General features: G+C 44.1%; 1 protein-coding gene across 1 annotated transcript in view; it reads right to left on the bottom strand.

The window, feature by feature from the left end:
- LOC147700971 (transmembrane protease serine 5-like) overlaps positions 1-23845 on the bottom strand; it is a 257795-nt gene that overhangs the window by 43498 nt on the left and 190452 nt on the right. The window contains exon 12 of the mRNA XM_086929282.1: positions 11696-11791. Within this exon, the coding sequence (XP_086785408.1) occupies positions 11696-11791 (96 nt within the window). The remainder of the gene's footprint in view (positions 1-11695; positions 11792-23845) is intronic.

The raw sequence follows: 23845 nt of genomic DNA, 5'->3' as shown, positions 1-23845 counted from the left end.
TTTATGTAATACATTGGAAATTTGTTACAAACTTATGTTGAGTGAGGGTTATGTAGAAGACTACAAATCTCCACGTAGACTACAAATTAAAAGTCAATAGAAGATAGTTTTGTAGTCTGAGGAGCCTGGTCATTTTTTGTTTGATGGTTTTTGAGTGGAGGACGACCAGGGCTCCTTTTTCCCTCTATGCTCCTTATTGAATGCCGATAGTACCTGAGCCAAGGCGCAGGTCTAGAATAGGAAGAGGGCTCTATCCTTCTTTGGCATCTGAAAAAAGTGCGAATAGCAACCATGACCTACTTCTGATGTCCACATCCTCTCTTCTTTGCCCTCTACGGCTAAAAGAGCCTGTACTTACCGATGCAATAGGGAAAGAATATCCTCCATCAGCCAATCTGAAGGGTCAATGCATGGCAGGGTGTCCGTGAATGGAAGGGCATAGCTCCCTGGAAACATTTGGAGCACCCACTATACCGAATTTATGGACTGCCAGAAGGGCAGGTGGTGCTTGATCCTGCCACCAACCAGTTGCCCTTGATGTTGCATTGGCATGTTAAAGAGTTGTGGAGGCTAGGGCTGCTGGGGGAGCGGGTGACGGACTGGGCAGATCTCTGGATTTAGTTCCTATAAGGCTTGTTAGAGCCACATACATGGCCATTGAGGAACTGGGAAGCCTGCACGCCATAGTGGCTGGGTGGAAACGGACGTGGCTGGTAGCCCCTACCATAGCCACAGAAAGAGAGAAATGCTGAATGTTATGTTATGTTAGTTGGTATATATAGAGTGCTCAGTTACTCCAGGGAGTGTCCCTGCGCTATGAAAGACCGCGTAACACAAGACAGAGTGCATCAAAGCAGAGCCCGGCAAAATCTAAAGTTGAAAAAGCCATGTTTTTAGTTTCCTCCTGAAGCTGAGGAGATCCTGCACCTCTCTGAGAGAAAGGGGCAGGCTATTCCAAAAGTGAGAGACCACCACTTGAAAAGATCTGCCGGGAATGCAGGAATTTTGGGGTAGTTGTCAGAAACTGGACAGAAGACCTCAAGGTTCATTGTGGTGTATAGTACTGGAACCTTTACCCAAGATATGTGGCCCCTCCCTCATGGAAGCAAAAACAACAGTTGATGAACAGAATGTTCCCCTGTGCCCCATGGGAACAGTCCAGCCCGAACTGCCAAGCCAGGTCCTCCCTGGACTGGAAACAAGCATCCTAAGACCGGTTTCTGGCTTTCAGCCCTCATCAGCCAGGATAGCATGACTCCAGTGGTGTGGAGAGCATGGGACTCAAGTCTGAGCATACCCATCCCACTCAGGGTGACAAATGCAAAAACAACAGTTTATGGACAGAATGTAGAACAATGTCATACATTCACCCCAGTACAGACATCTGGGCCTAAATCCATCGTTTCTTTGCTCACCATGCCATTCCAGTTTGAACCCAGTCATATGCAAATCAGTCTTGACCCTGTGCCCCATGGGATCGCTTCGTTCGCCCTAAGTTGGCAGGGTATGCACAGATGTGGGTCCCTTGCTCACTTTGCCACTGGATTCAGGATAGCCTGGCTGATGAGGGTTATGAACCCGAAACTGGTCCCAGGATGCTTGTTTCCAGTTCAGGGAAGACATGGCTTGGCAGTTCGGGCTGGACTGTTCCCATGAGGCACAGGGTCAGACTGATTTGCATATGGCCATGTCTTAACTGAGGTGGTGGAGTGAGCTAAAGAATGATGATGGATTAAACTCAGATCAGGTGACTGGGGGTGAGTGTTTGATTTTCTCAGGCGCTCCATCCATCATCCCCTTTGGTATCGCTTTGTTCGCCTTAAGTTGGCAGGGTATGCCCAGACGTAGGTCCCTTGCTGACTTCGCCACTGGATTCAAGATAGCCTGGCTGATTAGGGTTATGAACCCGAAACTGGTCCCAGGATGTTGTTTCCGGTCCAGGGAAGACATGGTTTGGCAGTTCGGGCTGGACTGCTCCCATGAGGCACAGGGTCAGACTGATTTGCATATGGCCATGTCAGAATTGGGGTGGTGGAATGAGCTAAAGAATGACTCGGGGTGAGTGTTTGATTTGCTTAGGCACTCCGTCCATCATCCCCTTTGGTATCGCCTAGGCTTTAAAGACCAAAACTAATACTTTAAAATGAATCCTCTTCCAAACCGGAAGCCAGTGTAAGGAAGACAGAAGAGGGGTCGTTCGTGTCGTAGGCCTTGCCAAGAGAATGGCTCTGGCCGCCACATTCTGGATCACCTGTAGATGGCCTAGTAAATAGTCAGGAAGACCCAAGTACAGGGCATTTACATAGTCCAGTCTCGATACCATCAAGGCCTTGACTTCTGTCTTCCTGTGACAGACTGGGAGCAGGGGGAGAAAGTTCCTTAGCATTCTCAATAACCCAAAACAGGTCCTAGCCACCAATTCAATCTGAGCCATCATAGAAAGGGCAGCGTTCAATTTGACCCCAAGATTTTTAACAATGCTGACTGAAGTAGCGGGGAGGGGACACGTCCTGCGGCCACCAGCAACACCAAAACCGCGTTGTCCCCTTTGTCAAGTGTAGCTTTCAGTGGCGGCTCCTCTATAGGGGCGTTTGGGGGCCGCCCCCCTGCTTTCTCGCAGTGCGAGAAGGCAGAAACATAAATGGTAATAACTACCATCTGTTTCTGCCTTCTCGCACGGCCAGAAAGCTGAAGTTCCTGGTTGAGAGTGGGCGGTGTTTCTCGAGAGCAGGGGGAGTGGCTTCCCCCCTATTGTTCATACTGACTGTTTGGGCAGCCTGAGGCCGCCCAAACAGTCAGTATGAACAACAGTGGGCAAGCCACTCCCCCCACTCTCGAGAAACACCGCCTACTCTCCCTGTTCTCTCTGTATGCTGCAGCATACAGAGAGAAAATGACCCGGGTGGGGCAGCCGCCTCACCAATCACAACGCTGCAATAGCGTTGTGACTGGTGGAGGGGAGGGAGGCTGCCTGCAGCCTTCCTGATGACAAGCGCTGCAGAATTCAAAAAGCCGGACGTCGGGAGTCGGGAGACTCGGGACGTGAGGAAAAGCGGGACGGTAAGTTTAACTTTTATTTTATATTTATTTTTCCGTTAAACCCCTGCCGCCTCCCCCCCATCCCCTCCGCGGCACGACGACCCCATTTTTACCCACTCGCCCATAATGCCAGCCGCGACTGCCTATTCACAGCTTCTCCGTTTGTTCGACACTCCCTTTGGCATTTTCTCTCTGCCCTTCAGTAGTACAATAGAGACCAAAATAACAACATCGACCTCTCCAGCAGAGCACAGACTCCCTCAGGAGCTGGGCCTCGACACTGCGGCTCTGGCTGGCACTGCTGCAGCGTCTGGCTGGTCCGCCGTGAAGCACATGTTGCCGCGGCCTCTGGTGACTTTGGGTTCAGGGAGCCTGAATTGAGGATGCTTGGTGCCGATGTATGTCTTGATTGAAGAATTCTACAGACTGCCTAAGGTAGCAGAAATTACATCATGCGACCATTGACAACCGATACCATCAAAGTGGGCCCCTTGCCACCTTCATCCGTGGATTATTGTCTCTTCTCTTGATCCACGGATGGGGGAACGCCACGAGTGTAAAATGCAGAAAGTTTACTGTTTTTGGCCTAGTTTCTACAGGTCTGTATAGCGCGGGGACACTCTGCCCGAGTAGCCGAGTGCTTTATAAGACCACCATTAACATAACATAACATAGCATAACAAGCTGCCTCCATGACTCCTGAGGCCAGGGGTACTAGATTAGTGCCAGGGGTACCACTACCAAAGGGCAAGTAAAGGCTAGGGCCCTGCGCCCGACAACCCCCAACAGCCAGCCATTGTCTGGTTTAGAGTTGGGTTGTAACAGAACATACTCATGTATGTGAATTAGTGCTGTGTGCTTTGAATGGGTGTGTGCATGGGTATGTGCTAGCGAATGGTGGGTGTTTGTGTGCGCGCTTGTGAATGGATGGGTGTGAGTGCACATGTAGATGGTGGGAGTGAGTATGTGTGTGTGGGTGCTTGTGAGGGATGGGAGGAAGGGAGTGTGCTTGTGCATGCCCGCCCCACTACTCGTCGACATTACGAGCCGCCACTGGTAGCTTTTATGGTTTCAGCAACTTCTAATAGAGCCATTTCCATGCTGAAATTTGCTCTGAAGCCCGACTGGCTCGGGTGCGGAAGATGGTTGGCCTCCACATTATCTGTGGGGACAATGTGAACATATTTCTCCAAAACCTTGGAGAAAAAGGGCAGCAAAAATATAGACCTATAGTTACCAGCGACCAGAGGGTCTGTCGTGGGTTTCTTTAAAAGTGGGAGAATGTTTGCATGTTTCCAGCTTTGCGGCATTTGTCCCTCAAGCAGGGCAGTATTCAAGACTAAATTAACGGCAGGGTTAATCACTTCTGCAATAGATGCCAATACTTTTGCTGGACAGGGATCAGAAGGTGAGACAGACTTAAGGACCTTCATTAATACAAGGGATTTCTCCAAAGTGATGGCAGGAAACTACGTGAGGGAGAGACCGGTATTACGGCTGGCAACAGGGGGCAGATCCGTGTCTGCTTCTAATGCTGGTGACTGAGCTTCAAAAGAATCTTGAATTATTTTAATCTTGTCTTACAAAAAGCAGGCCATATGGTTGGTCCAATCACTAGTGGGAATAAAAGGGCTACTGATAGCCTTAGGGGTATATGGTCTAAATATCGAGTCCAAAATATCGAGGAACACAAATATCGAGTCCAAAATATAGAATGGACAAAATATCGAATGGACAGAATATAGACATCAAAAATATCGTTTTGAAGGTAAGTAATGTAATATTGATTTAAAAAATATAGACAGTTAAAATATCGAAGTACATAATAAAGGTTATTAAATATCGAATTTTTAACAATATCGAATTTTTTAAAGTGTTTTGTATGTTAGTATATGTCTGAAAAGTGTATATTTTTTAGTAATTTATTTTAAGTAATTAATTTAATGTTATTTAATGTTTGCGTAATTTAATTCTGTAGCGGGTTGTGGGTTTATAGGGGAATAGGGTGGGAAGTAATTTAATTATAAATAATTAAATATGTCAATCAATTTATTGGTATTTTTTTTGAATAAATTGTTGATTAATTTTTAATTGGTAATTAATTAATTCTTAATTTATATTTATTTTTTTAATTGATTAATTGATAATTATGTGAATAATATTAATGTATTTTCTGTAGCGGGTTGTGGGTTTATAGGGTAATAGGGTGGGTAATAATTTAATTATAATTAATTAAATATGTTAATTAATTTATTGGTATTTATTTTGAATACATTGTTAATTAATTTTTAATTGGTAAATAATTAAGTCTTAATTGATCATTAATTTTTATTAATAGATTAATTGATAATCATGTGAATAATATTAATTTATTTTCTGTAGCGGGTTGTGGGTTTATAGGGGAATAGGGTGGGAAGTAATTTAATTATAATTAGTGCTCCTGGTTTTATGGTATTTATTTTTTTGCCATTTCCGTCTGTATTTATCCATATTTATTTTTGGGGCATTTTTTCTGTATTTATCCGCATTTATTTTGCCACAAGCAAAAGACGACGCTACCGCAAGTATTTTTCCACATTTATTTCAGTCCCCAAAAACACATGTGCAACTGCTTGTACACGTACACAAGAGTCGAGGGAACAACAAACCTTGCTGCCTTCCTCCTCACTAGCAGACTCTCGACTACCATCCTCCTCGCTGGCAGCCTCCTGACTAGATTTAAGTAGATTCAAACGCAAATCTGTCTTAAATCCTGTGCAATCCTGCTTGGCTTTCTTCTTTTCCCTCACAACAGACTCTTCTAGTAACTTTAAGAAAAACATTTCAAAGCCCAAAGGTTTAAATGAACTCAAGTCAAATACTGGTAGTGGATCAGCTGGAGCTGGAACGTGGTCCCTGAGTCTGACTGAATCCAAATCTTTATTCGGAGTGAACCATGAAAGTCAATAAAAAGAGCATATATAATGCATAAAATAAATAAATAATGTTTTTCCAGCTAAAAAGTAAAATTGTTAAAATAGCGTTTCAGCGACCATTGTATAACTTATGTAGTGTAGAGATAGCATAATAATAAGACCCCTACAACATTCAATAAGTAAAAGTTGATGAATTATAAGAAGCTACAATTATAAAATATCTATGCAACAGCTAGTTCGGAGCAGGGTTAATGCAACGATCACAGAAGGATGACCTCATACCTCTTTCTAATAACTAATGCCCTTCTCATATGATGTAGCACCCCATAGCATGTTTCTTTTGTAGAAATGTTCTGTAGAAAAACTAGGCCTGTGTTTATAGGGGAATAGGGTGGGAAGGAATTTAATTATAATTAATTAAATATGTTAATTAATTTAGTGGTATTTATTTTGAATAAATTGTTAATTCATTTTTAATTGGTAACTAATTAATTATTAATTGATAATTAATTTGTATTAATTGATTAATTGATAATTATGTGAATTATATTAATTTATTTTCACTACAGTGGGGATAGTAAAATGTGCCCCTATGCTATCCAACACTTTCCCTACTGTTGCACTATCTGGAGTGGGAATAGTAATTTTTACTCCTACGCTATCCAACGCCTTCCCTACTGTTGCACTCTCTGGAGTGGGAATAGTAATTTTTACCCCTACGCTATCCAACGCTTTCCCTACTGTTGCACTCTCTGGAGTGGGAATAGTAATTTTTACCCCTACGCTATCCAACGCGTTCCTTACTGTTGCACTTCCAGGAGTGGGAATAGTAATTTTTCACTCCCGCTATCCTACGGTATTTTGAATAAATTGTTAATTCATTTTTAATTGGTAACTAATTAATTATTAATTGATAATTAATTTGTATTAATTGATTAATTGATAATTATGTGAATTATATTAATTTATTTTCACTACAGTGGGGATAGTAAAATGTACCCCTATGCTATCCAACACTTTCCCTACTGTTGCACTATCTGGAGTGGGAATAGTAATTTTTACTCCTACGCTATCCAACGCCTTCCCTACTGTTGCACTCTCTGGAGTGGGAATAGTAATTTTTACCCCTACGCTATCCAACGCCTTCCCTACTGTTGCACTCTCTGGAGTGGGAATAGTAATTTTTACCCCTACGCTATCCAACGCTTTCCCTACTGTTGCACTCACTGGAGTGAGAATAGTAATTTTTACCTCTAAGCTATCCAACGCTTTCCCTACTGTTGCACTCTCTGGAGTGGGAATGGTAATTTTTACCCTTACGGTATCCAACGCTTTCCCTACTGTTGCACTCTCATGGAGTGGGAATAGTAATTTTTACCCCTATGCTATCCAACGCTTTCCATACTGTTGCACTCTCTGGAGTGGGAATAGTAATTTTTACCCCTACGCTATCCAACGCTTTCCCTACTGTTGCACTCTCTGGAGTGGGAATAGTAATTTTTACCCCTACGCTATCCAACGCTTTCCCTACTGTTGCACTCTCTGGAGTGGGAATAGTAATTTTTACCCCTACGCTATCCAATGCTTTCCCTACTGTTGCACTCACTGGAGTGGGAATAGTAATTTTTACCCCTACGCTATCCTACGCTTTCCCTACTGTTGCACTATCTGGAGTGGGAATAGTAATTTTTACCCCTACGCTATCCAACGCTTTCCCTACTGTTGCACTCTCTGGAGTGGGAATAGTAATTTTTACCCCTACGCTATCCAACGCGTTCCTTACTGTTGCACTTCCAGGAGTGGGAATAGTAATTTTTCACTCCCGCTATCCTACGGTAATAATATTGTGTATTTTTTATTAATATTATGTTAATATATATATATATGTTTTAACAGATATGATTGTATATTTGTTTTATAAGTTAAAATAATTATTTAATAATTTTAAGGTAATTTAAGTATTTTTAAGTATATTTAAGCTATTTATTTTTTATATTTTTTAAATTTTACATTATTTTTAAGAAAGTCGATATTTTTCCAAAGTATATATATTTAAAGGATATTTTGGATTCGATATTTTGGTACTTACCTATTTGTAGATAGGAATTCGATATTTTGTCTGTCAATATTTTGGGATCGATATTTTGGGTAGTCTATATTGTGTCCGTCGATATTTAGTCAGTGATCCAGCCTTAGGGGATGAGAAATCTTGCAATATGAAAGAGTTCTCTGCTTTTATTACCAGCCTGATCAATTGTAGTGGAAAAGAAAAGTTTCTTTCCACCACGAATCTTCTTATAGGGATCTTTCAAGGCCCCTTTATAAGTGGATTTATCAATGGGTTTGTAATTAGTCCGCCACTTTCTTTCAAGGCGTTTGCACACTGGCGTGGGGCCATGGTGATTTTCAAAGACTGGGAGATGGTTCTACTATATTGAAGCGCTTAAGCACTGAGTGTATGCTGTTGCCAAACAGGCAACTGCCATTAAAGGGCATATCCATAAGGAATGTCTGGACATTTCCCCAGGAGCCAGTTGACTTCAGCTAGGCATGGCTGTGGAGCGCCACTGACAAAGCAATCGTTCTACCCAACGAGTCTGTCATGTCCAGTCTGTAGTGTACCATGAACTTTGCTGCATCCCTGTCATCGGGCTTCCTCTGAACCCATGGGCAGCACTTGCACGACCATGTCCCACACTGTGTGGGTATGCCAGCCCAAGCGGCATGCAGTGTTCACTGACCACAGTGGAAGCTGATGTAAGAGAAAATCCTCTTACCATAGGTGTCCAGCCTCCCGGATTCCTTATCCGGTGATTATGGTACGCACCAGGATTAACCTTGGACATTGAGGCCTGCACAACCAGGGTCTCAGGGGTGGGGTGCTGGGGGAGGGCAGCTGGATCCCCAGGAGCAGGCAGTGGCAGCAGGCAACTCTCTTGTGCACTGGAGTGCCTGTGCAGGGCTTGCCCCGAGCATAAAATGGGCGAGGGCTTCATTGAAGGGGAGGAGAGGTACAGAGGGGCTACCCCAGTTTGAAACACCTCTGTAAAAACATTGGTCTTGACGGCCACTGAGGGCAGCATAAGGTCCATGACTGCAGCCACCCTCTGAACCACCATGGTAAAAGAAGCCTCTTCCTCTATATCCACAGTGGGAGGAAAGACCAGGACAACATCTGTTGAAGTGTCCAGACCACTGGCATCAGCGGGTTCCTCATACCAGTTATCCTTGGTCAAGTGTTCCTCAAGGGAGTCAGGAAAACCAAAAGGATCCTCATTTCTGCTCTAAGCATATTCCTCACAGGGCCCGTCAAACATTGGAGGCACGGTCTCCGACCGGTTGGGTCTTGCTCTTGGCGGCGCCAGAGTCCATGTCCGTCGCCCTCGGTCCAACTCCATATCAGAGTTTAGGATGGCAATGGGGTTGGCGCTACTGAAGGACCTCGGGATGACACCAATGCATCATACTCCAGTGAAGGTCATGGATTCTTGACTGGAGACGATCTGGATCTAGGAACGGTTCCAAAGGGCCTGGCTGGCACCCAGGGCAAACCTGCAGGTGGAAATACAGTTTTGCTACCGCCAGAATGCATAGGGCCCAAAAGCACTCCAGAGGGGTCATTTCGCCTAAATATAAGGTGCATAGCCTCATAGAATACTTGCAGTTGAACAAGAGACAATTCTGGGAGGCGCAGACTAGACCCAGACTTAAACTCCTGGGGGTGACTTTTGGAAGCGGGCCTGGTCTTGTGGCGTCTTTCCCACTCCTCATTTGATGAGTTGGACCAGCGCAGGGCAGTAGGTTTGACATTGGGAGCATAATTGCTTGAAAAAAGGTCAACAAAAAGTCGGAAACAGTAGTCAAAAAATGACTGAGGTAGCTCTTCTAAAATCTGCACTGATGGCGCAGAAAGGACAGAACTGATGTCAGTATTCTGGGGTGGCTTCTATATAGGCATCGCGAACATCACATCTGGCGTAAACGACACTTACGAAACCTACTCGGAGCCAATCGTTGCCACCTATCGGCATGCAGTGGTACGGCTCAAGATTTCCCAGATCCAGTCTGATGCCTGTCAACAACACAAAGAGACAAGTGATCATCTTGGGAGGAAAGCGACTTGTGCTTTGAAGTGCTTGGTACCGCACAACTTCCTTCGCCCCAATCTCAAATTTGCTGACAAAGTAAAACATTTGCCCCAGGTTTGCAGGGCGCACAGCAGTGGTCTTCAGCTTAGCAAAGTGAAACCTTCCCTCCCCTTTCTGACACCAAAAGCTCATGCACTGGTTGTGGGGGTGATGATAGCTCCCTCCCTGGTTGCTGTAATTCTGAGCAAATCACTTAACCTCCCGTGCCTTAAAAAAATTGTAACGCATGGCTCTGGTTTAAAATTTCTGGGTCTCAAGTAAAGAAATCTAATGTCTTTGGACCAAGTGTTAAATAAAACTGCAAAACTCGAAAATAAAATAAATCTATCAACGTATTGTTTCATGCACTATCGCCCTGACTGCGAGTAGCTCTTCTCCGTGGCTATATTTAGCGCATACCATAAAAATCAGAAAGTAAGGTCACAAATTCCAAGTGAGTAAGGAGTAACTTGCGGATTTTGGTGCTTACCACACCCAAATTCCCATGTGTGTAATATACTTACAGCCTGATTCATCATAGTGCCGTTTCGCGAGTTTGAAATAGCGAATCATAAGGAATCGCTATTTCAGACTCGCAAAACGGCATTCATGTAGGAATCGCAAAAACAAAAGCGATTCCTACATATTCCTTATTTGCGATTAGCAAATTGCTAATCGCAAATAAGGAATAACTCCCCATTCATTCCTATGGGCCAAAAGGCCCATAGGAATGAATGGGGAGTATTCCTTATTTGCGATTAGCAATTTGCTAATCGCAAATAAGGAAGATTGCGATTTAAAGGGTGCCAGGGGTGTCCAAAGGACACCCTGAGCACCCCTTAACAGTAAATACGAACAGGTGTTGCGCACACAAATGTCCAGAGGACATGTGTGTGTGTAACATGCAACTTAGAAAAATGCTTTTAAAAGCATTTTTCTACGTTTTCGCTATTTACCACGAGGTTTGACCTCGCAGTAAATAGCGGGCCGAAATTGCGAATTCGCAATTTTAAAATGGATGATGATTTGCATTTAAGGAATCTCAAATTGAGATTCCTTAAATGTAATTCATCGCAAAATAGCGAAATCGCAATTACCGATTTTTGCATTTGGGATGATGAATCCCAAATGCAAAAATAGAGCTCGCAAAGGGCCAGATTCTCGGAATCTGGCCCTTTGCGAGCCCATTTCGGCTTCATGAATCCGGCTAAAGGTCTTTTACCCTAGTTATATTCTAGCAGGTTTTAACCTGATGACATTTAAAGATGGGAGTGAACTTTATATCACCTAATGACTGCGCAAATAAGCAATGCGCACCTCCTTCGTAGGGATCGTTTACACCAATATGAAATGTATCCAGCCTTATCAGAGATTCACAAAAAAGCTATTCTAAACCCAAGGACCAGGTACACCAGAAATCTTAAATTTCAATCACTTTATGACTCATTAGAGAGGATTATGGGTAATAAAGAAATGTAAATAAATAAATACCCTGGCCCACCTTTCTCCCAGAAGAGGTCCAAGGGATTGGCTGGTGTAATATCAATGCAATCTATGGGTGCACCATGAAAGATGGGGTGACTGCTGTTTGTTTGGTATCTCCACCTTGCTTACCCCCTTCATTGAGGTGGCCCCAGCCAGTGATCCAACAGTTGCCGTTGGGCTGGAACTGTTGTCGGTATCCAGGAAGGCAGACTGGCCTCAGAGTTTCTGCAAAAAAGAAGAAAGCCAAGAGGTTTTACATCAGTTGGATGGCGGGTGTATTGTGGGTCTTCAGCACAGAGGTGGTCTTTATAAGCTCTAGGTCAAGTCTCAAGCAGCAGCTGGGTGATGTTGTACTAAGGATACCATGGTGGTCCCAAAGAGATTGTGTGTTCTCTTTTTGATAGCACATCTTCAAATAGAGCAGGAGCACAGTTAAGCAGCACCACCGAGTGAATAAACACGGGCAAGCACAGAGTTTAATATATCTGAACCAGTTGTGTCCAACCAAAATACATAGACTTTGAGGGTAACTGCAGACTATGTAAATAAGGTACATTTACTGTCACTGGGACCTATTCACAAACTGCATTTGATATGATGTTTAGTGTTGCTACACGGGTTTTACAAAATGCAATACACAAGCCTACGTGTGGACACCTCTGTCTCTCCTATCTGTTGTATGCGGAGATCTCCTCCACTAGTAAATTTACACTGCACATGTAGGTCTACGGTTTCATAGTAAGTGTGGAAGGGGCAATGGGAACAGCCGGAAAATGTGGAACACTGATCCCTAAATGGGAGGGGTAAGGAGGATTTAGGGAGGGACATTCAAAAATAAAACATGCACCCACACAAGAGTTAGCACACTACTATTCACAAAGTCCCAACAAAGTCCCAACTGACAAAACGATCCCAAAACAGTCATAAATGCACTCCAGCCCATCCCTGAATTGAGTCCAGAACCACACATGGCCCCTCACAGGTACTGCAGAACACTCCCACAGAAAGCAAAGGAGACAGTGACTTAAAATGAAAGCCATAGGACATAACATTTAAATAAATGAAATTATTTCCACTTTTTAAATAAATATATAGATTTTGTTTAGTTTTAACCCATATATCATTAATGAATAATGATTATAGCATTTAAATATTTATTAAGAAGGTATTTTAATATTAAACATTTTAATACATTTAAAAAACGTGTGTTGAACAATTATTAGTATTTATTAAACATTATATACATAACTTTTAATGAATTTTAATACATATTAAATTACAAAAAAATGATGTAGTTGGGATTTTTAAAATGTATTCTTTAAGGATATTATTTTTAAAATTAAATATATATATATATGTTAAATAAATATTTAATACAAACTTAAGTTAATGTGCTTTAACATTTTATTTTTTACTAAGGGGCTGATTTAAATGGTGGCAGACAGAGTAATTACCATCGCCATGGCAGAATACTTTATGGCCGCCATGGTGAAGGTACTCTGTACGCTCCATTTAGAGAGGTCTACTGCCCCTGCAGGCATGTCTTGTATTTCCCAGAACCACCGTCATTGAGGTTCCTGGAAATGTATTGTAAGGTTTACGGATGGATCCGTCAAAATACAATTTTTTTTTATTTTCAAAAACAAAATCCCAAAGCAGGTTTTTATTTTTTTTTAATAAAAAACAGTGACCCCCACCATGGAAACATTCTCCCATGGCATCGGGGTCATTTAACATTTTTCACTGCCCCTTACTGCCACGTTTTTCATGGCGGTGAAGGACAGTGAAAACTGGCTATGTGTCTGCCCACTCTAAATATGGTGGGTGGACATATGGTGATACCTCCAGCGGCTCTTACTCCGTCAAAGGTGTGTGAAGGCAGCTTAAACAAAGTAGTCTCTGTTGTGTACACACTGAAAGTCCAGCCGACTCTAAATGAGGAGGGCGGACTTTTCTGGTTGCCGGAAAGGGTACTTTATTGCCTTTTGCGACCGAGTGCCTTTTCTGCTAACGTATAAATCAGGCCCTATAATATATAAAAGTATTTCACATTATTATTTTCTAAGTTGTTTCAAAGTTTAATAAGCTTTAATACGTGTTCTTTTACTTTACCATAAGGAGATCACACCTCCGATGGCAGAGACCTCTGCCTATATGTGAAAAAATTTTAGTAGGAACTTTACACTTATAAATCTTGTTCTAGGAGGCTCCACCAGAGAGGAGACCTGCAATTCTGCACGTCAGATTAATTTTACACTCTGAGCGGGCCTATGCCAAAACAAGTTTAAAGTTGCTTATCATGTGCAGTAGCAGATTTACATGCGAGTAAATGTACATGTGTAAATGTATCTTTGTGAATAGGCCCTATTGCATGTAAATGTATGTCAAATGGATATCCCAAAAATCTGACACATAACTGTCCCACCTTTAGTGTCAACCATGTGTAAAACCATCAAAAATTAAACCAAACACAACTATAATACACAGAGACCGTCAAAATCTATAATACATGTTCATATTTACTAATATGTCATGAGTGACATCCAAAGTCCTTAAAGCCCATAAATGTACAGCGTTCAAATCATAATCTGAAGCACCCTCCAACACTCTTAATAAATGTGTGCAATAATGAAAAATCCCAACCAGAGCTTCAAAAGCTAATGCTCGAAGAAAGGTCAAAGCTAGGTCATGGAGGAAGGGTCTACCTTTGATCATTAGGGCTGAAAGTAGCTCTGGGGTGCACGTCCTAGATGAAAGATGTAGGTGAATAGGATCTGGACCTTCATCACAAAGGCTCAGAGAAGCCCATGGTGGGTGGGTAATGTGTGGCCCTATATGAAGGAAGATCTGACCTCCATCACCCTGGATTCATCATGGTGATGGATCATCTGGGCTCTTCAGTGATGGAGGGCCTGACCGTTCTCACCAAGGCTCCAAAGGACTTAATGATCCACCATAGTGGATGTGTAATGTTAGATCCCCTGGCAAAGTGTGTACATACAGACCTAGCCTAATATATAGCCAGTCTGGCTCTATGTGGACTTCTTGGCCCTTGGCCCATCATGCTGCTCTCCCTGGCTCTTTCATGCTAAGGCTCTAATTACTAATTTGACACATTTCTGACTCTGGTCAACATTCCTGCATCAAATTATGGCAATCAGACGCTTTGCCTCCAGACTTGAGACTAACCAAAATGGGGTTATTTTCTGTGTGGTATTCTCCGATTCTGGTGAATAACCCACAGGCATTTTCTACTATCTCTGTGAAGGGCGGGAAATGTCTGGGAAATGTCTGATAGGGGTTGGGGTAAGTTTGAGGAGTTGCAGAGCCGGGCTTGCGTTTGTCCAGGCGGAGCACCATCTGCTGCCCACATAGTGCTGCAGGGGTCAGACGGGGGCCAGCCTGTGATGCTGCCCCTTCCACACTAAAGACAACACCAGTGTTTACGGAATGATAGGGTCTGGAGCTTGCAGACCCATTGAATCGAGACTCGGAGAGAGTTGAAATTGCTAGGGGTGAACTTCAGCTGGCGATATTGCTCCGGGTGATGTTCCCCCAGTTATTCTACACATGAGTATTGCCGCCTGTAGAAGGCTGTGCACTTTGCGTGGCTCTGAGTGGATTAGAAATCTGGCGTAATGCAATGCAGCGCAAATTGCTGCGTCGCATTACTCTGCCCTGGGAAGGCGTTCAATAGGCTTTGCGTGGGTGCTCCCTCGCAACGTCCACGGATTGTGATGCTTTCCCAGATTTACAAGAACTTGTAAACCTTGGGATGTTTCAAAATCTTACACCTTGCCAGGGAAGAAGAAACAAAGAGAATATCTCTATTTCTCCTCGTTTTTCCTCTTTCTCGGAGTGCTGCATTCTGCTGCACACATGGGAAGAGGAATAAGGCTCCCAGGTGCCTGCATTGGCGCTAGGCAGCACATTGTGCGCTAGCGCATTGAAAAGGACATGAATGCGCCATATTCCATTAAATATAGCGCAATCCTGCGTTTTCCAATTCACCCAGCGAATCAAGGTGACTTGCTGCGCCGCACTGTGTCACAAAGCTCATCAATGAGCCAATGCGGTTTCACTATACAACCGCGCTGTACACGCTTCTGAAAAAGTGTTTCAGAGATTTATAGATTCTTTGACAACACAGAAGTGTAGCGCAAATGCTGCTGGTCTTTTCTCCTGTATAGTGTTCGTGGGATAGTCAGAGGAGGAGCAAAAGTCCCACGGGCCCTAATAGTAAAAAAGAAAAAGGCCCTCCTAACCCACCCTACATCAGGCAATTCACTCTCAGCCGCCATCACCTTCCTGGGCCCAGCCAGGGCTTGTTGGTCAATCTCTAATGACAGTCATTGGTGAACTCAGACCTGTGCTGATGGCAGCTCCTCCGCTAAGGCAGAGGAGTGCCGCCCACTGCATTATGAGCAGTGGAAAAAAGGAAAATACAATGATAATAACAATATGTTATCATTTTATTATTCTGTTGTCAGGCAGGTTTACGGGGCAGGGCAGGGCATTCGGGGCCTGGCTTTCGTCGCAGCCAGCAAGGGGAGGAGTGGAGGGCACTTACGTGTGATGACGGTCATCTTGGGCCGGCCAAACAGTCATGCACACTTTGCATGTTCCCCACCAGGCTGTAATACACAGCGTGGTGAGGAACATGCACAGGCTTCCACTGCCTTCTGAGCGCCGAACCATGGCACTCAGACCAATCACAACGCTGCATTGCAGCATTGTGATTGGCTTAGGGGAGCCTGGGTCTGCTTCCTGCTTTAAGCAACAACAAAAGAGGACAACAGGAGGCGGCGATCCAGCAGTAAGGTTAGTAACTTTGAAATTGATTTTTCTATTCCCCCCTGCCCCGCCTCACCCGTGCACAGCCTGTAGTGTCTTACATACAGAATAAATCACAGGCTGGGCAGATGCAGGGGGATTGGTCATACTTACATTTATTAAACAAGGAAGGCTCACTGGAGAGGCAGGCAGGTGAGAGGAGAGGATCACATGCAGGCTACATGGGCCCTGGGATTGGGAAGCCCGATCCTCCAAAATATGACATCTCTGACAGTGACAGCTTTCTGCACATCTTTAAAAGGGATTATGGACTTTAAGGTTTACCTAGACTTTCCTATGAATTGTTGAAGGTGGATGTTTCCATTTTTCCTGTGCCCTCATAATAATTTCTTCGATACGGTGAATGCAGTAGAGTTTTGTGGCAGACATGGGGCATGAATACGACAGTGTGCAGTCGTACTGTCATTCATACTGTATAGCAGGGCACAAAGTCCGAAAACAAGCATTTGCAATACAATACAGCTCGCATTTATGAACGTTTAAGCTACTGTCATTTACAATGGCAATAGCTCAAACTCTTCTAAATGAGAGACCTTAGCCGCCATTGTCCCGGGCTGCTTGAAAGTGAAAGCGGGCATGGCGAGGAAAGCACGCCGTGCTAGCAGTAGGAGAAACCCACTAAAGAAAAGAGTGCTTACAAACTAAATAAGGCATGCTGTGTCGTACCCGAGGTAAAGCAGCAAGTCACCATGGGTGTTTACAAATGCAGACAAGGTGGTACCAAGGAGGGACTAACTACCCTATCAACAAATCGCAAGCCAGCGTTGAGGAAGGACAATGACACAAGCCAATGAAAAATATGTGTGGAGAGTGGGCACTTACATACTCCACCTCAAAAAATCTTGCAAAGCAGCACATGCGCGCTGACGCAGACTCGCCCTAAAAAGAAGTGGGGCAAATAACCTAGTTAATCTGTTTGCAATTGACATCATGGCATACAACATCACGGTGTGCGACATCACCGCGCACGACATCACAGCGCACATCACAACACGACATTACACATGGCATCACAGGCATTAACATCATAAAAAGTAGCATCAAAATCCGTGATTTTACAGGAAGTGGCATCACAAGAAGTGACATCAGATCTACAACCCTCAAATACCTGCTTATCAGGTCTATCAGGTGAACGTTTGAGTGCATTGAGACGATAATAGCACAGCTATGGATGATGATATGTGACATCTACACCTTGCAATCCCCCAGTTTTATGTAACAAATCCTGTACATTCACTTACAAATGTATATAATGTATTGTACATGTAATATGTGCGCGTTGATGTAAAGCGCTCTGATACCCTGCATTGGGATGAGTAGGGCTATGTAGGAGAGTAGGATCTGCTTAACAAGGTTACCCCCACTTTTTGCTGGTGTTTCACTGTTCTACTTTAGTCTGGCTGGGGCCCTGCTATTCAGGAACCCAGCCTAGCTGTTTCCTCTCTAAAATGCTTGCATGTACTTTAGGTACACTCCAGATTGGTTACTAAGTTACCTTTGTGAGTCCCTAGTATATGGTATATTAGGTACCAAGGGTATAAGTATCCCAAAGGACCACCAGGGACTGAAGCATGTATTATGCCACCCCTGGAAAGCCTTCCAAAATTGCACCACAGGTGTGCTACTGCAGCCTGGGTAAGGCGGTGCATGCACCTCTTACGTAGATATAGGTTACCTATATCTACCTTTAATCACTGACACATATAAACCTATAAGTCACTCCTATGGCAGACCTTATCAATCCTGAAGGCAGAGTGCTTGGTTTTGTGTGAGAGGGTGCCCATGCATGAGCTGGGTCCCTCTGCAGCTTTCGGAGTCTATTCTCTGAGGCTGTTCTGTGATGCAGCCAGACCATATACTCTTAAGTGCATTATAACCTCGTGGTAAATGCTAACTTTGGAATGGCTGCATGGAAACATGTTGTGTTTGGTGTCAAACACTTTGGAATCCTACTCCCCCCGCCAGTCCTGGCGGCGGGGGTAGAATCCTCCCTTCTAGAGGGAGAGACATGTACACACTGGTCTAACCGGTAATAGTTTAAAAGAGCCCTGGCATCACAAAATGGATGCTGCAGACACCAACACGGGTCTTACCTCCGGCTGCTGGACAAAACTCCAACCTGGACAATAGGTTTCCTGTCACAGGGAGGTGTAACCACCTCCCAGACAGGCTTTAGTGTATTAGGGCTGGGTGGGTGCATTCAGGGAATGCTTTTCAGACAGTGCTGGGGGCACAGTTGGGGTTCCTGTGCATATCCCTGTTCAAACTGGTTGTACAGAGCCCCTGCTCTGGCGTGAAACTGGACAAAGGGAATGGGTGTATCCACCCCTCTTCCCAGACCCAGAGTATGTCCAACCCCATTTCTTAGTACAAGGGACCCCAGTCCTTAGGACTCCAGATTACACCTGGACGAAACTCTAATACATGTATCCTGGAACGTTGACATTCTACACGACTAGAAGACGGAAGGATCTCCCTTAGTGTCAAGGAGTGACTCCCCTGCTCAAGCAGGCACCAAAGAAGCATCATGCCGGTCTGCATTTCCGAGGCTCCCGCCGGACCCCGAAGTGTTTGCGACTCAAGACAAGGACTTCCAGACTTATCAGAGGCCGACACGAGATCCCAGCAAAGTTGAGACCTGCAGCCCTCACGAGTGACCTGGGACCGGAACTCCTGGACACCGTGCACATTTGCAAGTGCATCAACTTTCCGAGCTTCTCCGAAGTTGTGCGTTGGGCTACTTGTAGTTCAAGCCCCGAGTACCATTTGCACCGAAGATTATGGGCCTACACTCCACGAGTGTTCCGTGAGCAAGCTTCAAGCATTTCTGCTCGAAGCCCCTTTGCGATCCCTGGTCCGTCGACTGGTGGGTCCCCATGAAGTTAACTTTCCTTTGGGCTTACCTGGTTGCTCCAGATGTGCCTTGACTCTCCACCGAGTGGTGAGTCCCTCAGACCTTGCTGGTCTGCACCAAAGCCAATCTCTGCTTTCTGCATGGGTTGCTGTCGCCAAGGCTTGTTGGGTCCAATCCGGAAACCGACACCGCAGCTCTTGACATCCTTCGTGGGACAGCTCGAATCCAGCTACTGGTCGTCGTCGACGCCTCCTGGTCCTCGTGGCTGAAGAGTCAAGCTTCCCCTTCTTCACCTGAAATCACACAACGTCGGTGGGCATCCGCTCTCATTGCCTTCCTGGTCACTGGCAAGTGATCCAGACTCTGTCCCCTCTGCTTTCAGGTTCTTCACATCTCCGATCCACCCTTGGATTCACTCGGACACTTTCCACTTGGACGCCAGCAGAACTTTGCAGCAGATCGCCATAGAAATCGACATCGAAACCCGACACGAAAAACACCTATGCACCCGGCTTCCCTGGGTGAGGTAACTCAAGTACTCCGGTGCTCCAGTGGGTATTTACTCTAGAACCTCCTAGTTGTACAGGGGTTTGCTCCAAGTCCTCTTCTAAGTGTCCTTAATCTTTAAAATTCCAGCCGCGACTTTCCCCTTAGAAGTTAATGGTGATTTGTTGCTGTGTTTAGCCACTGCACGCGTCCCCCGTGGGTCCCCTGTGTCACTACCTTGGGTGGTTCCTGGTGGTCCCAGCAGTTCTAAAGGCCCAAAGCCTTGTCTCTATTTCAGTCGTGGTTCTTATACCACTTTTTTAATATATGATTTGGTACGCCCCTAGGGCTCAACGTATATTGTGCTAATTAAGTTTACTGATTGTACTTTTGCCTCTAGCCTCATAAAGAGGCTCTAGCCTCATAAAGAGACTAGAGGGGTGTGTTTAGAATAAATACATATATTTTATATATATAACTGGTGTGGTTCTCCTTTAATTTGGTCATTCATGAGATTATAGACTGGTAAAACAAGCTGCTTTACATTCCTTCAAGACTTAGCCTGTAAACTGCTCTCCACAGCTACCACTAGGATAGCTTTCTATATAGGTTGTCGTTAAACCTATCATCAATAAAGGTTGTTTGGACAGGTGCAAGGTGCCCACTAGAATAGTGGACAGCATATACCAGGCCAACTTCTCACATTGGTGTGCAGCGTGTGGGATTCCAGCTTGCCATTGTTTTACCAAAGTGATTGATCATTTGAAAACCACTAAAGGTACCAGAGGAACATATAATACAAGCTCAAATACAGTAAGTTCTACTGAACTTAGAGTTGTGTGTTAAGGGCTGAAGCACACCCTTTCTACAACTCTATAGAATTTAGTAGATAGACAACTAGAGTAGGTTGTGCATGAAAAGGCTAGGAAAAAGATGGGGCTAGAGCCCCATGGTGGCAGCAACTTCCCTAGTGGTAGGGAAAGTTATTATGACCATAGAAACTTAAACAAGATTGTCCCTCCCTACCAGAGTGGGGATGACATCCACAAATGGATAACTGCACTGGAAAGGGCATGCAAAGTTCAGAAGGTCCCCCAGGTGCAGTGGGCAGCAATCCTTTGGCTCTCCTTTGCTGAGAACGGTAGAGACAAGTTCCTCACAGTAAGAAAAGAGGATGCTGATGATTACAAAGTCCTGAGGAGTGCTCTAATAGATGGGGGTGGCCTAACCACTGAGCAGTGTAGAATACAGTTCAGAGATACCCAAAAGACACAGACTCAGGACTGGGTTGACTTTGTAGATTGTGCTACTAAGGTTCTGGAGGGCTGGGTACTGAGCAGTAACATGTGTGATTAAACAGGATTATACAACTTGATTATGAGGGAGCAGATACCTAATAACTGCCTGAATCAGCTGTTGCATCAGCACCTGGTAGACTCTGATCTGACCTCTCCCCAAAAATTGGGAAAGAAGGCAGACAAATGGGTCAGAACCAGGGTGAAGCAGAAGGTACAGAACCAAGGTGGTGAACAGAAGAAGCAAGATCCTAATAAGGGTGGGGAGAAGGGTAAAGACCAGAAGTCTTCACAAGGCCCCCAAAAATCTTCTAACGGTGGGGATACCCAATCTTCCAAAAAGAAAGGCCAAAAGAAACCATGGTGTAAAATCTGTAAGCAGAACAGCCATTGGACTAGTGATTGCACTAGAAATAAAGACTCAACTCCAGCTACCATTGCCCCTAAGGCAACTGTTCCCCCTAGTTCAGCTTCAGGTGGTGGTACTCAGCAGGAGGGTGTAATAGGGTTAAACCTGGGTTCTGAGGTGGACTCTGGCCTAGTCAGAGTTCCAATTGAGGCTGTACTGGTCTGTGATGGAGGCATGGATATGTCCTCCTTTGTGAGTCCCAGTAACTTGGGCAAATACAGACAGCAGCCTTTGATAAATGGAAAAGAGGCTATGGTCTACAGGGATACAGGGGCAAGTGTCACAATGGTGACACAAGACCTTGTGGACCCTGGACAGATCATACTTGGGGAACTTTACCAAGTGGCCAATGTTAGCAATGTCAGGACCAACCATGCCCTGGCAGTTGTTAATTTCCCCTGCGGAGGGGTAACTGGCCTCAATAAAGTTGTAGTAAGTGCAGACTTCCCTCTAGAATGCTTGCTTGGCAATGATTTAGAGACTTCAGCCTGGTCTGAAGTGGTCTTAAGGACCCAGAAATATTAGGAATCTCTGCACATGTGCTTGCTGTGACTAGGTCACATACCAAAATGTCTAAAACTGAAAAGGCCCTGGATTCTGGAATAATGGACCAGGTGCCTTCCAAGAAAAGGAGCAGCAGGGTTAAGGCAGTGCCTTCCCCCTGCCTCAGACTGAACATCAGTCTCTTGAGGGAGATGATTGTGCTCCTGAAGAAGGAACTGTCCCAGATGAGCTTCAGCCTGATCAGGTTGAGTTCTTGGGGATCAGAGTCAGGAGCAGCTGAGCTGCCCTTCTCTTGAACCCCTCAGACAGCAGGCTGCTGCTGAGGCTACTGGGAATGCTAGTGGCACCCATAAGATGTATTGGGACGATGCACTCCTGTATTCAGAGAGTAGAGACCCCAAGCCTGGTGCAGCCAGGAGGTGTGTTATACCTTTGAACCTTAGGGGCTTCCTGTTGACACTAGCCCATGATATTCCTTAAGCAGGACACCTGGGCAAAAAACAAAACTTTGCTCTTTTTCCTTCTCTGTTTTCTTTTATCCTTGGGATATCTGGTATTTTTCACTTTGTTTGCACATCGGTCTCATTATTTTACATGAGCCTTTTAATTTGCACCCTTAGGTGTATATTTTCTCTGTATAAGGCTTTCGAATATAGGTTTCTCTATGTATCCAAAGCTTTTATTTCTATCGCTTGTGACGAAAGATCAGAAATATTTGAGCTTCCTACTGCGTTCGTAGTATTGTTTTGATTAGAAACCTATTCATATTGATGCTTGTGGATTAGGTTTAGGATATGATTATATATCCAATTGTTCCTCCTTCCATCTGTGCTAACAGCACTTTTATGTATGGATATAAATAATGACCATGGGATATTTTGAGATTTCACTGTTACTCTTCTGTTTTGCCGTTCTTTCAATGTTATAAATTTATATTTTTTATACGTTGTTATTTTTGGTTTTATATACATGTTGTATATTTTTGTCAATTTGTCAATGTGCTGTTACATGGAGGAGACACTTAGTGTGTTTTTATTTGTGTACCTTTTTCAGCCCTGACGAAGTTTCTTTCGGAACGAAACACGTTGGCTGATGTCCGAATTTTAAACTGAAAAATGTAAATAAAGAATATATTTTGGAACAGTTTTGGAACTATTTAACTTCATCCCTGTACACCATCCTTCCACTTTTGAATCTTATTATCTGGTCTTCAGTGGAGTATAAGTGCGGCATACTCCAGGTGTGATTGCACGGACAATATAGAAAGTTTTTTACTTAAGACACTGAGGTGCTGAGCCCTGGTCAGCCGCACTGTGGTTTTTTCATTGTGTACTTTTGGACTATTTGGCACTCGTTTCTATTGTTATATATCTATGTACTTGATTTAGAATTTGATTTTCTGTGCTAGATGCCTAGATTTTTGCATGGTCGTGAGGAACTAGCCTTGGATTTATTTGGGGATAGTACCTCAAAAGATAATTTAACTGCCCAAGCTGCAAATAGTGTGACAAGTCTTAAGACATTGTTTCAAAGGTTAAAGCGGCTATGTAAACAAGAATTTAGTAGATGGTGGGACGGGGTGACCTTAGAGCAGTACATGAAAAATGGCAAGATCCCAAAAGGTTTGCGGATACTGATCTTTCCCTTCTTCGAGGATTTAAGTAGTCACTTATTGAAAGAATGGGAATGCAATTTGGAAGGGACTTCAATAATTATGATGAAGATCTTAGTAAGACACGCTGCTCAAAAAGGGGAGAAATTACAGGCGGAAATTGAGATACTTGAAAAAGAAATCAATAGTATGTCACAAAAAGATCTGATTGGAAAAAAATATGCAATTTTAAAGCAGGTGATGGAAAACCATCATTTGTATCTGA

The sequence above is a fragment of the Lissotriton vulgaris genome, chromosome 7, assembly GCF_964263255.1.
Source record: "Lissotriton vulgaris chromosome 7, aLisVul1.2, whole genome shotgun sequence".
Classification (NCBI taxonomy): Eukaryota; Metazoa; Chordata; class Amphibia; order Caudata; family Salamandridae; genus Lissotriton; species Lissotriton vulgaris.
Note: the sequence above shows the minus strand (reverse complement) of the source record. Positions and strands in the feature narration are given on the sequence as shown.